Source organism: Mesoplodon mirus (genome assembly GCF_964341445.2).
Source record: "Mesoplodon mirus genome assembly, chromosome: 2".
Taxonomy (NCBI): Eukaryota; Metazoa; Chordata; class Mammalia; order Artiodactyla; family Ziphiidae; genus Mesoplodon; species Mesoplodon mirus.
The window spans coordinates 127451778-127465608 of record NC_138977.1 but is presented as its reverse complement, the minus strand read 5'-3'; the positions used below and the strand labels follow the sequence as shown (position 1 = coordinate 127465608).

The window sequence follows — 13831 nt, the reverse complement described above, 5'->3', positions numbered from 1 at the left end:
TACTTTTCTTATTCACCCACATTTTACAGATGAGTCCAGGGAGGCGAAAGGCTGTGCTCACAGCCACAGTGTAAAGAGCAGGCGTAACTCTCGGCTGTTTCTCAATAATGCTGTACTGCTACCTTTAGTTCTGGGCTATGCTCTTGACCAAGTTATTTAAAGCAGCTTAAGAGAAAAGGGGGACGGGCTTCCCTGGTGGTGCAGTGGTTAAGAATCCGCCTGCCAATGCAGGGGACCAGGAAGATCCCACGTGCTGTGTACCAACTAAACCTGTGCGCCACAACTACTGAGCCTGCGCTCTAGAGCCCGTGCGCCACAACTACTGAGCCCGTGCACCACAACTACTGAAGCCGGCGCACCTAGAGCCCGTGCTTCGCAACAGAAGCCACCGCAATAAGCCCACGCGCCACAATGAAGAGCAGCCTCTGCTCGCCACAACTAGAGAAAGCCCGTGCACAGTAACGAAGATACAACGCAGCCAAAAATAAGTAAAATAAATTTATAAAAAGGAAAGGGGGGGGGTTTCTTGAAATGGTATAAATTGGAATTTTAATTATGGGAGTATCACCTACACCTTTCAAATCGACTGCCCACCTTTTTTATGCAGTAAATCGAAGTAACAGTATTGACCTTTAATCCTAGAAGTATCTCTTAGAAGCAAAGCTAGTGGAAGGTTATTTTTTTCCCTCGTTTATAAGAGTACCTCAGTCATTCAACTTTTCCCCTCACGTAAGGAACAGAGGGTCCGGCGGCGAGTCACAGGGCCAGCGCTTGCCGGTCGTGTGTCCTTGCTGCTGCTTCTGAGTGTCCACGGTCCCCTTCCGGGACCAGAAGCCAACACGTTTGCACGTGTCAGGCACACAGCTGCAGGATTTGAGCAAAGACCCGGAAAGCTAAGCCACACTTCTTTGCTTAGTAAGGGGATCTCCTCCACCAAAGCACATAGCTAGCAGAACATAGGAAAATAAACAACAGGGCTTTAATCCTCTGAAATAAAATTTTAAATTTAACATTTAAAACATACCAAGCACACAGTCCTCAGATTTCTAAGAAAGTCCCTCTTACTAGGGAAAGTACCTTCTGGTCATTAGTAACTAGTCGGGTATAGATTTAAACCTTTCTATAAAGAGATGAACAAAACAGGACAAAAGTAACTGAGTGTGTCAAATTCAGTTACTGGCAAAATGAGGAGGTGAGGACGTTACAGTGTGCCCACTGGTCTCACATCTCCCAAAGCCAGAAGACGATCGCTCTTAGCAGCGAGACAGTAACTGATCATAAACGAACTCAAACACGTTCTTCACCAAGGGTGTTGTACAATTTTTCTGAGCAAGAAAAATGTTTAAACTCTTGCCTTGCCTTCACTGAGTGACGGGTGGTGGGCTAAGCAGTCCAGGAACTCGCGTGCTTCAGTGAGACGCAGAGGACGCGGTGCAGCCGGCGCAGCCAGCTAGCTAACAGCAGGATTCCTGAAGACCTTTTATTCATTTGAAATACTCTGACGTCACCAGAGTTTGAGCAGACATGGTGTTTTTCCTGATACCCTAGGGTCCGGTAGCATCCCGCCGGCCTGTCCTGTGAGCACGTGGAACTAGTAACTCCCGAACGTTCATTAACACAGCTGTGCAACTGGCTTACTTCCTGTCCAGCCACTGGTCACTAAAGCCTGGCAAGGTTTAGGAAAAGGTCGCACGCGCCCACAGCTGAGAAAAGATGAAGCGGCCCGAGTCAGCGAGTGATCGTAACAAAGCCCCGGAGCCCGTGAGGGCCGCTAAGCCTCCTTCACCACCCCAACCAGGGCGGGTCTCAGGGTGCGCCCGTGCAGCTTGTACCCCACTTTGTTAACGAGCGCCACCGTGCCCGGCTCCTTGCCCTCAACCGGCGTGTGGAACAAGGCCTCGTGCTCGTAGGGGTCGAACTTGGCCCCCACGGGGTTCAGCTGGAGTAAGCCGTGCTTCCTGAACACCTTCTGGATCTGCACCTCGGTCATCACGAGCCCCTCGTAGAGGTTCTTCAGGTGCGGGTTATCGTCTCTAATCTCCTCCTTCGGGACACACTGTGTTGCCTTCTCCAGAATGTCCGCCACCTCCAGCAAGTCCTTGCAGAAGCCCTGAATGCCTACACAAAGTTAAAGAAGAACAGCATTTGCATTCTGTATCAACTGCATGGGCAACTCAACACTGTAAGCCCCGTTTACGTCACACGCGGGGTATTTAATGACACCTTTTCAAATCACTAGTTTGCCCTAGAATTTCAATGCTGGATTAAAAAACAGACATACCTTTTTGGGGTTTAGACAAAAGCTAATGAGGTATAAAGACCAGCAACTTAAAACCTGCAGAACCACCATCAGTCCTGCTCCAGGCTAAGAAAACGTGCAAACCCCGGAGCACGTTGTTCCCGCAGACAGTAGAGCCGGGAAGGGGCGCAGGTGGCCGCCTCAGCTGAAGAGCATGGGGCCCGGGGCCACATCCCTGGCTGTCACCGAACTGCCCATGTGATCCGGTTAACCCCTCTGGGTCTCAGCTGCTTTGGTTATAAAACAGGGATAACAGTACCTAACACAGTGAGGTTATGAGGACAAAACCACACACACTCAGAGCACCTAGAACACTAAGTACTCAATACACGTTAGCAATTATTTGGCCCCGTGGGTAAAAGTGACCGGGACACACCCCAAGCCTTAACCTTTATCTAACAGAAGAAATAACGTGTTAAAAAACTTCGCATAAATACAAACGTTTGTGGTTCCAAGACAACGCTTCAGCTGCTGAACGAAGGAGTTCAGGGCGGATGAGAAGCGCACACGGGGTCAGCTCCCCCGGCCCGCCCCACCCTGGCCCTAGCGGCGCAGCAACCGTGAGGCTCTAGTGCGGCCCACTCAAGTCTTCTCGGATCTTGAAGGCTGTGCGCTTCGAAGGAGGCAGCGCTCGTTTTAGGCTTTCCTCTTTCACACAGGGTTTTCACCCCACTGCTTTAAAATGAAATTAAAATTCCACCTATCCGATAAAGATGGGAGCGTCTATTAAGGATGAACCCTGTGCTAGTTCCCATATGGTTTCTGAGACACGTAGGAAATGGTCACACAAGGGGCAAGTACAATCGCAACGATACTTACACAAGGCGCACTCTGAGTGCTGAGGACCTATTAACCTAAGGGACGTGGATCGGCAGGGCAGGCGGAGGAGGGTTCCGGGAACTGAGGCCTGGAGGGTCGGGAGGGAGCCACACACTGGAGGAACTGAGGGCGGCCAGCCTACCAGGAAGATGCAGACCCGGAGTAGCTGCAGGTTCCAGATGGGGCAGTGGAATGGGTAGAGGTCTGCTGTGGCCACACTGCCTGGGGTGTGGAGCAGGGCTGCAAGAGCTGAAGCTGGCCTGGACCACAGCGGAAGCAGCAGAGACAAGTGGATGAACGAGAGTCCAGGCATCACCACTCACTGGATGGGAGGGGAGTGAGCTTGAGGGAGGAGAGGGTAGTTCCCCGCCTGACCTAAACACCCGGTGGGCAACAGTAGCATTTACTCAAATGAGGAAGAGAGGAAGCACAGGCAGAGGGGAGAATCCAGTTTAAAACACCCCTGAGACGTCCAGGTAAAGACATACAGGACTAGAACGCAGAAGAAATGTCTGAACTGGAAAGAGAACCTGGGCGTGGATGCCATTCAGACCTGTGGGAGGGCAAGTCAGCAGGGGGGACGGCGAGAGGAGGGGAGGCCTGCTCCTAGCCCTGAAGAACCCAGACACGTGGAGCACGACAGACACACAGCCAGTGCAGGGGATGACCAGAAAGAGGAAGAAGAACAGGAGGTGAGGTGACTGCATCCAGGAACGAAGAGTGTTCCCAGAAGAAGTGAAGCACCGTTGTTAAGGGGCCCGCGAGGGGAAGGGTGGGGCCCGCCATGGCAGCCTCTTGCTGGGTGCCACCTTTATGAGCTCTGGGAGTGCCAGGTGCCAGTGCCAGGGGGCTGCCCACATGCGGAGGTGAGACTGAAAACAGAGCCCCCTCCCTGCAGCTGTGTGATCCATGCCACTGCCGCCGACTCTTGTCAACTCAGCAGCACGTGCGGGACATCCAAGTGGAAAGGGTGCTCCCGCAGCTGGGACGGGTCCGGCCTTTGCAGCTGTGGGCTTTGTGGGCACGCACAGAGGCAGGGCCGGGGTCTGGGCTGCTCCCACGGCTCCTACGGCAGGTCCAGGCGCACGACTACTCCGGTCCTGGTACCTGACCTCAGTGGATCTATGCTGGTGGTTTTGTGCACACAGCACCTGAGGGACCCCAGGGCCGACTGCCTGCATTCCCACAGTGCAGGCGGGGCCGAGGGCAGTGTGACAACAGCGCACTTTGTGAGCCCGCACAACAGGTGACAGATGGCACCACAGAGCACACTCCCTGGTAGATGGCTCTGGCGGAGGGATACTGAGTGGCTTCCCTTCCAGCGGGAGTGCTCCAATCCTGCCTGCCCCACAAGGCAGCTCAGAAACGGATCTGGGGGCCTCTATTCCAACAACTAGGGAGCAGGACCTGCCCCCAACAGGGCTGTGACAACCACAGAGCAGAGAGGAGGCCCCGCTCAAATCGAGTGCAGACGCTGGTCACCACACCACCAGTCACACCTCCTGTCAAGGGGATAATGCCCAGGACACGATGAGGAAAGAGATGGCAGGCATCCACACTAAAAACAGGCCTTGGGCCTTCCCTGGTGGCGCAGTGGTTAAGAATCCGCCTGCCAACGCAGGGGACACAGGTTCGAGCCCTGGTCTGGGAAGATCCCACATGCTGCAGAGCAACTAAGCCCATGTGCCACAACTACTGAGCCTGTGCTCTAGAGCCCGCGTGCCACAACTACTGAGCCCACACGCCTAGAGCCTGTGCTCCACAACAAGAGAAGCCACCACAATAAGAAGCCCGCGCACCACGACAAAGAGTAGCCCCCACTAGCCACAACTAGAGAAAGCCCGTGTGCAGCAACAAAGACCCAATGCAGCCAAAAATAAATAAAATAAAACAAAATAAAAAACTCACTACAAACAAAAGTCCAGGACCAGGTGGCTTCACAGGCGAATTCTACCAAACACACAAAGAACCTATACCACTTCTTAAACTCTTCCAAAAGACTGAAGAGGAAGGACACTATGAAGCCACCATCACCCTGATACCAAAACCAGACAAAGACACTACCAAAAAAGAAAATTACAGGCCAATATCTTTGATGAATACAGATGCAAAAATTCGCAACAAAATGTTAGCAAACCGAATCCAACAACACGTAAAAAAAGATCATATACCATGACCAAGTTGGATTCACCCCAGGGTCATAAGAATGGTTCAACATATGCAAATCAATCAATGCGATACACCCCATCAACAAAAGAGAAGACAAAAACCACATGATCATCTCAGTAGATGCAGAAGCAGCATCTGATAAAATCCAACAACCATTCATGATAAAAACTCTTTATGAAAGTAGGTATAGAGAAAACACCTCAACATAATTAAAGCTATTTACGACAAACAGCCAACATAATACTCAATGGTGAAAAGCTGAAAGCCTTCCCTCTAAAATCTGGAACAAGACAAGGATGCCCACTTTCACTTCCATTCAACATAGTATTGGAAGTCCTAGCCACAGGAATCACACAAGAAAAAGAAAGAAAAGGTATCCAAAATGGTAGGGAAGAGATACAATTGTCATTATATGCAGATGACATGATACTATATTTTGAAAACCCTAACGACTCCACACAAAAACTACTAGAACTGGGCTTCCCTGCTGGCGCAGTGGTTGAGAGTCTGCCTGCTGATGCAGGGGACACAGGTTCGTGCCCTGGTCCGGGAGGATCCCACATGCCGCAGAGCAGCTGGGCCCGTGAGCCATGGCCACTGAGCCTGAGCATCCGGAGCCTGTGCTCCACAACAGGAGAGGCCACAACAGTGAGAGGCCTGCGTATCGCAAAAAAAAAAAACAACAAAAAAAAACTGATAAAGGTATTCAGCAAGGTAGCAGGATACAAGATTAAAATACAGAAACTGGCTACATTTCTTCACATTAACAATGAAATATCAGAAAAGGAAAGTAAAAAAAACAATACCTCTTAAATCCCATCAAATAATACTTAGGAATAAACCTGACAAGAAGGTGAAAGACTTACATGCTGAGAACTATAAACCATTAGTAAAGGAAACTGAAGATGATTCAAAGAAATGGAAAGATATCCCGTGCTCTTGGACTGGAAAAATTAACATTGTTAAAACGGCCATACTACCCAAAGCAATCTACAGATTTAACGTGATCCCTATCAAATTACCCATGACATTTTCCACAGAACTAGAACAAATAATCATAAAATTTATATGGAACCACAAGACTCAGAACTGCCAAAGCAATCCTGAGGAAAAAGAACAAAGCTGGAGGCATAACCCTCCCAGACTTAAGACAATACTACAAAGCTACAGTAATCAAAACAGCATGGTACTGGCACAATGACAAACATATAGATCAATGGAACAGAATAGAGAGCCCAGCAATAAACCCACACACCTACGGTCAATTAATCTTTGACAAAGGAGGCAAGAATATTCAATGGAGAAAAGACAGTCTCTATAGCAAGTAGTGTTAGGAGAGTTGGACAGCCACAGGTCAATCAATGAAGTTAGAACACACCCTCTCACCATACACACAAATAAACTCAAAATGACTTAAATAAAGACCTAAATATAAGACAAGACACCGTAAAACTACAAAAGAACACAGGCAACATTTTCTTTCTTTTTTTTTTTTTTGCGGTACGCGGGCCTCTCACTGCTGTGGCCTCTCCCGTTGCGGAGCACAGGCTCCGGACGCGCAGGCTCAGCGGCCATGGCTCACAGGCCCAGCCGCTCCGCGGCATGTGGGATCTTCCCAGACCGGGACGTGAACCTGTATCCCCTGCATCGGCAGGCGGACTCTCAACCACTGCGCCACCAGGGAAGCCCAGGCAACATTTTCTGACATAAATTGTACCAATGTTTTCTCATGTCAGTCTCCCAAGGCAACAGAGATAAAAGCAAAAATAAACAAATGGGGGTCCTATCAAACTTACAAGCTTTAGCACAGCAAAGGAAACTAAAAACAAAACAAAAAGACAACATACAGACTGGAAGAAAATATTTGCAAATGATGCAACCTACAAGGGCTTAATCTCCAAAATATACAAACAGCTCATAAAACTCAATAACAAAAACCCAAACAACTCAATCAAAAAATGGGCAGAAAACCGAAATAGACATTTCTCCAAAGAAGACACACAGATGGCCAATAAGCACATGAAAAGATGCTCAACATCACTAATTACTAGAGAAATGCAAATCAAAACTACAATGAGGTACCACTTCACACCAGTCAGAATGGCCACCATTAAAAAGTCTACAAATAGGGCTTCCCTGGTGGCGCAGTGGTTGAGAGTCCACCTGCCGATGCAGGGGACGTGGGTTCGTGCCCCGGTCCGGGAAGATCCCACATGCCGCGGAGCGGCTGGGCCCGTGAGCCATGGCCGCTGAGCCTGCGCGTCCGGAGCCTGTGCTCCGCAACGGGAGAGGCCACAACAGTGAGAGGCCCGCATACAGCAAAAAAAAAAAGTCTACAAATAACAAATGCTGGAGAGGGTGTGGAGAAAAGGGAACCCTCCTATACTGTTGGTGGGAATGTAAATTGGTGCAGCCACTATGGAGAACAGTATGGAGGCTCCTCAAAAAACTAAAACTAGAATTACCATATGACCCAGCAGTCCCACTCGTGGGCATACATCCAGACAAAACCATAATTCAAAACGATACATGCACTCCTATGTTCACAGCTGCACCACTTACAATAGCCAAGACAGGGAAACATGGAAATGTTCAATGACAGATGAATGGATAAAGAAGATGCGGTACATATGTATATTCAATGGAATATGACTCAGCCATAAAAAAAAGAACGAAATTATGCTATTTGCAGCAACACAGATGCAACTAGAGATTATCATACCAAGTGAAGTAAGTCAGAAAGAGGAAGACAAATACCGTATGATATCACTTATATGTGGAATCTGAAGTATGGCACAAATGAACCTATCTATGAAACAGAAACAGAATCAGAGAGAACAGACTTGTGGTGGACAAGGCAGGGGGGTGGGGAAGGGATGGAGTGGGAGTTTAGGATGAGCAGATGCAAACTATTATATATGGAATGGATAAACAACAAGATCCTACTGTAGAGCACAGGGAATTACATTCAATATCCTGTGATAAACCATAATGGAAAAGAATATAAAAAAGGGAGGGCTTCCCTGGTGGTGCAGTGGTTGAGACTCTGCCTACCAATGTGGGGGACACAGGTTCGAGTCCTGGTCTTGGAAGATCCCACATGCCATGGAGTGACTTGGCCTGTGAGCCACAACTACTGAACCTGCGCACCTGGAGCCTGTGCTCCGCAACAAGAGAGGTCACAACAGTGAGGGGCCCACGCACCGCAATGAAGAGTGGCCCCCACTTGCCGCAACTGGAGAAGGTCCTCGCACAAAACCGAGGACCCAACACAGCCAAAAATAAACAAATAAATTTATTAAAAAAAAAAAAAAAAAGAATATAAAAAAGGGAATATAGGGCTTCCCTGGTGGCGCAGTGGTTGAGGGTCCGCCTGCCGATGAGGGGACATGGGTTCGTGCCCCGGTCTGGGAGGATCCCACATGCCGCGGAGCGGCTAGGCCCGTGAGCCGTGGCCGCTGAGCCTGCGCGGCCAGAGCCTGTGCTCCGCAACGGGAGAGGCCACAACAGTGAGAGGCCCGCGTACCGCAAAAAAAAAAGGGGGGGGGAATATATACATGTATAACTGAATCACTCTGCTGTACAGCAGAAATTAACACAACATTGTACATCAACTATGCTTCAATAAAATTTAAAAAAAAAAAAGAGATTTGTTCTCTGTGTTGAACTCGTCTCTTATCAATACTTTCCACTGTGAGCACCCAAGGTCGAACCTGAGGTTCTGCATCTACAACAGGGGCACTGAAAGCTCCGTCCCCACAGGTACTCAAATGGTAGCCTTTTGGGTAATCAACACAACACATCTGGGGTTGGGAGACGGGCCTCAGTGCCAGCGCCATTACCAGGTTTGTGCTGAACGGCAAGTCATTTCAGCCTCACTGATCTCAACTGTAAAAACGGGAAGGATGACGACAGAAACATACAAAGATGACAATGCAGACAGAATCTGAGGAGGTCCTAAGTGAGACCAATGCTAGGGCTGCTCTAGCTAAGGAACCAAACCTCACAGAGCCGACCTGCTAGTTACCTGCAGGCTCACACTGAGGTCTTTGTGTGGAAGAGCAAAGCACACACTCCTCACTGAAGGAATGACGCTCACCACTCCGAGTGCGAGTCATAAGGGCAATTTTGCTCCTTCTGGACAACGGCTGACCCATCTCAAAAACTGGAGGGAGTGCAACCAGCAGGCTCCCCATGGGGCTGGCCACTTTGCCTGGCACTCTGATACCCCCTCCCTTGCCCCGTGTTTCCCCACGGTCGATGTCATGTAACGTTGAAAGTTACCATAGAGTTTCGCCTCCTCCACCAACTTTTGGCTCCTCTGCCGCAAGTTCTCAGTATCTGCTAAAGCTCGCTTATACTTTTCCTTAAAAAAAAGAAAGGGAGAGAGAAAGACTGATTCACATGAATTAAATATGGAACAAATTCATAGGAAAGCATATCTGATGTAACAAACTCCAAGTCAAAACACAAATAACAGCTATCATCACGTTGGAGATTTTGGGTTACAGACAGCTGCTGCTTAATAAACAGAAAACAAATTAACCTGTGTCACTATTTCCACCACGTGGGGAATAAGATGGCCAGGTGTCGCATATTCATACAGCCCACAAGGCCACTCTCACGCAGTGTATAGCTGGGAAAGGACAAGGAGAAGCTTCTAGTTTCTCGCGGTTCGATGGTTCTCCTCAAGGAAGGACCATTCATTCCTTCCTCAGAAGAATCTCCCACTTAAGGGAATCCTAGAACCCCGGTTAGGGGCTGACCCGCCTCAGTTCCCACACCCTGAAGAGACGTCTAGGAGAACAACGAACCTGAGTGGACAGCTTTGGCCTCTACGCCACAGAAGAGGAAAAACCCCATCAATGAACCTCTGGTATTGTTAACATTGCCCAGATATGATTCAGTTGAAACATTTATTGTGTACTAATCATCTGAATTCTGGTATCTTCCTCATTTTGCACCAACTTTTCCTGTAATCTCATCCATCTCCTGGAATTTCTATTTCTCGTGTGCCCCAGGTTACTGTGTTCAGCCTTCAGGCGATTCCAGAGCCGTGGTTAAGAGCAAGGCCTCCCAGGCTCAGGCCCTCGCCCTGCCACTCAGTGGCCAGGTGACCTTGGGAAGTTTACCAAACCGTCCTGGACCTCAGTTTCCTCATCTGTAAACAGGGATATTAACGGTTGACTCACAGGGCTGTTGTGAGAATTAACATAAATAAAGGGGTCAGAACAGCCCCGGCACACGGTATTTGATATTATCATTCTTAATGCTTACGGAGCTCCATTTGTGCCACTCATGCTTCTCCACATGGGGTCCTAATCCATATCACTCATCAGTTTACAGAACTCCTACCTCCCTAGGAGAGCGCCATGTGGCCGTACCTCTGCCCTCCACCCTTGTCCTTCCCTAAGACCAGCTTAAAGGGCCCTACTGAATCACCTGTAAAGACCGTTTTAAGCCTTAATTCAATATAATCTAGGTAGCACATAGAGATGACCCTCATGACAACCAGAGCCACACAGGCTTTGGGTTCTATCCCTTCTCCGGTAATAACTTGTTGCAGGACCCAGCCGCAGTCCTTGGACAATGATGCGATTTGTCTGGCCTCTGTCTCTGTTGTCACGGAGGCTGGCCAGACGTCCTCAGAAAACACTCACCTGGAGTTCGAAAGCCCACGCTACCCACAAGAGCCCGCAACCTTACCATGGTCTCCTTTAGCTGCTCTTCCAGCTTGACCTTCTCTTCCATCAGTGTCTTCTCTGCAGAGGGCAGATCTGTCTTCTGTTCATTCTGACCCATGTTCTCTTCCAAGTTCTGGCCATTGTTCTTCTGTTTTGTAGCTGTGCACAGCAGCCGAGGAGAGGACCTAAAGACAAGTTCACACGCTAGAAATTAAGATCATGGTTTTTTTGCTTCGTAAAGTCAGATGTATGACTTCAGAAATCAAAGAACTTAAAACTGTTTGCTACTGACTCATGGGGGAGAAAGGATTTATTTTAGACCCAATAAAGGCAAACTGCATATGATGTATAGAAGCTGTTTGCTGACATAAAGTCTTCCGCAACACATGCCTAAACTAATATGTCAGTGTACCAAGGCGATGGTACTAACCTCCTCTTCTCCCCACTTTAAACATCTCCTTCTGAGATATGGTCACCCAGCCCCACCACATAGCAATGCAGTAGCTGCTACTGGAGGTGAGGCCCAGTGCTGATGCTGATTACAAAGCTGGAGGGGCAGAGATCTTGCCCACAGGGTACTTCGGTCATGCAAAAAAGATATCTACACACAAAGAACCATAATGTGGGGTTTGAAAGTGATAAAAGAGGAACCATGCACTTCAGGAGGCTCAGAGTAGAATACTTCTAGCTTTGGGGAAATGGAAGGCAATGAAAGGGTTTGTGCAGCGGGATTTTGAAGGATAAGTAAGAGTTCACATACAGAGTCAGGAATGGATGAGACAGATGGACTTCAGGAAGAGGGAAGGGCTTGGACAAAGGCATGGAGGTTGGAAAGCATGGGGATGGTATGTACAGGGGAAATACAAAGAACTCTAAAACTAATGCTGCAAGGAACTTAAAGTATTAGCCAATCTGATCCCCACGTGAAAAAGGTTAAGTGATAAACTCAAGGCCACAAAGCCATTAAGGAATGATACACATCTCTGCACCAAGTCCAGTGGAGCTCTTAATTATGCCACAGTCCAACCTGAAAATAAACTACATGCAGTTTCTTCCCAGATTAAAAAAAACTGCCTCAATGAACAGGAAAGCTAGAAGTACACAGAACATATGTACAAGGATGTTTACAGCAACTGGAAACAGATCGCTGGTCAGAAGGAGATGGCTGAACAAGCTGTTACTTCCATGATCTGGAATACTGAGCAGCTACCAAATAGAATATGTTAAACTGCCATCGTTTGGCTACACCACGGGTGTACTGTGCAGGAAGAAATGCAACTTAGAGAAATGCACAAAACACGACCCCGCTTTTATAAACTCAAACCAGAAATCCTGTGTAGGTACATGTGTCTGAGGCCCGCAGAGAGCAATAAGAGAATTCATTACATTACTCTATTACCCTGAGGGTGAGATGTAATAATCTTTTTACTGTTATTTTTACTTTCGTGATGAAAAAAACTGATAATCTGAAAACTGAGTGTGCTGTTGTGAGGCCTGCCTTTCTTCCTAGATATTCTGACCTCTGGGTGCGACAGTCACCGCCATTCTGCAGTTCACCTCAGCTCTGCCGACGCCGTCCTGGAGCTCCAGAGGCTCCCGCAGCTCAGTTACTCCGAAAGCTACGCATACAATTCAGTTCTCTAGACTCCCCAACTTGAGTCTCTTGCCACAAACCCAGTTCTCAAGAGCAGAAATTCACGCTGTCCTGGCAATTAATTCCAGATACAAAAATCACAAATTACTTGAGCAAAGAGGCCTTTTCACTCGGGCTTTCCAGGTGGGCTTGTTCCCACACAGTTCTACACCATGTATCGGGCTGGAATCGCAGCTGCATCCCCGCGCACTACCGTAGTCCACGCTGCCCGGCCCGGTCTCCCCATCACTCAAGCAGCTCCTGCGAGGAAAGCCCGGCTCCTGCTCTGCGCAGCTTCTACCCAATCTGTCTTCTACCAGATAACCGGGTTCTGGGAAGCTCCCCCAACGCAGAAGGTGCTAAGCACTCGCTAAACTAACTTATGAGGCTAGACTTTGAAAAAGCAGAAACCGCAGGTTTAAAAAAAAACACGAAGAAGAAAAGCCAAGGTGAGGGCACTGCCTCGTGACTCCCGCCGCGGAGTCGCCGCTCTTGTCTAAATAAGCCGCTGTCCCCACGGCGGGGCAGGCGCCGCTGCCCTTCTGACCTCAGGCTCCGGGGCACGCGGAGGTTGACGAGGACTCGGGCCGAGCGGAAGGAGCCAGCGCGCCCCCGCCCCGCGCTCCGGGGACCCGCACACGCGGCCGCCTCGCGCCGGCCTGGGCTCGCGGGCGGCTCGGCGCGGCCTCGGGCTCGCGCGGGGCGCCGTCCCACCCTCCCCGGGCCCGCCGCGCGGGCAGCACGGGCAGCGAGGCCGCAGGGCAGCCCCGCGGTGTCCGCGCCCCGCGTGGGGGAACCGCCGCCCACAGCGCCCGGGCCGGAGCCGGGCAGGGCTCGGGTCGGAGCGGACGGGGGCGGCACGCGCACCGCGCCCTTCCTCAGCCCGGGCAGCCAGCGCCCCATACCTGAGAGACAACGCCAAAGCCGGGAGGCTGTGCCGCGCCAGCCTCACGCACCGAGCCGCCATCACTGCCGCCGGGCCTGCGCGCGCAGGGAGCATGCGCGGAGGCGGCTGGCGCGTTCCCTTGGCCACCAGGCCACTCGCGCAGACTCTGTGCTTCCTTCCCCCTCCCAACTACTTCCCCTCAGCCAATCCACCACCGCTTCTCCTCTGATGGACAGATCATACTCACCACTAACTGCCGGCCTTGGAGGCGTACTCTCCCCTCCCCCGGTGGGCGGGGTCTGAGGCCTTCCAAGCCCGAGAAGGTGAGGAGGTGAAAGGTG

General features: G+C 50.0%; 1 protein-coding gene across 1 annotated transcript; it reads right to left on the bottom strand.

The window, feature by feature from the left end:
• Window positions 1-537: 537 nt before the first annotated feature.
• GRPEL1 (GrpE like 1, mitochondrial) lies at window positions 538-13615 on the bottom strand. Its single transcript, XM_082609844.1, has 4 exons — window positions 13510-13615; window positions 10994-11156; window positions 9572-9653; window positions 538-2118 (listed from the first exon to the last, which is right to left on the bottom strand). Exons 1-4 carry the CDS (start codon window positions 13602-13604, stop codon window positions 1772-1774), a joined length of 687 nt encoding a protein of 228 aa, XP_082465970.1. The 5' UTR covers window positions 13605-13615; the 3' UTR covers window positions 538-1771.
• Window positions 13616-13831: the final 216 nt, after the last annotated feature.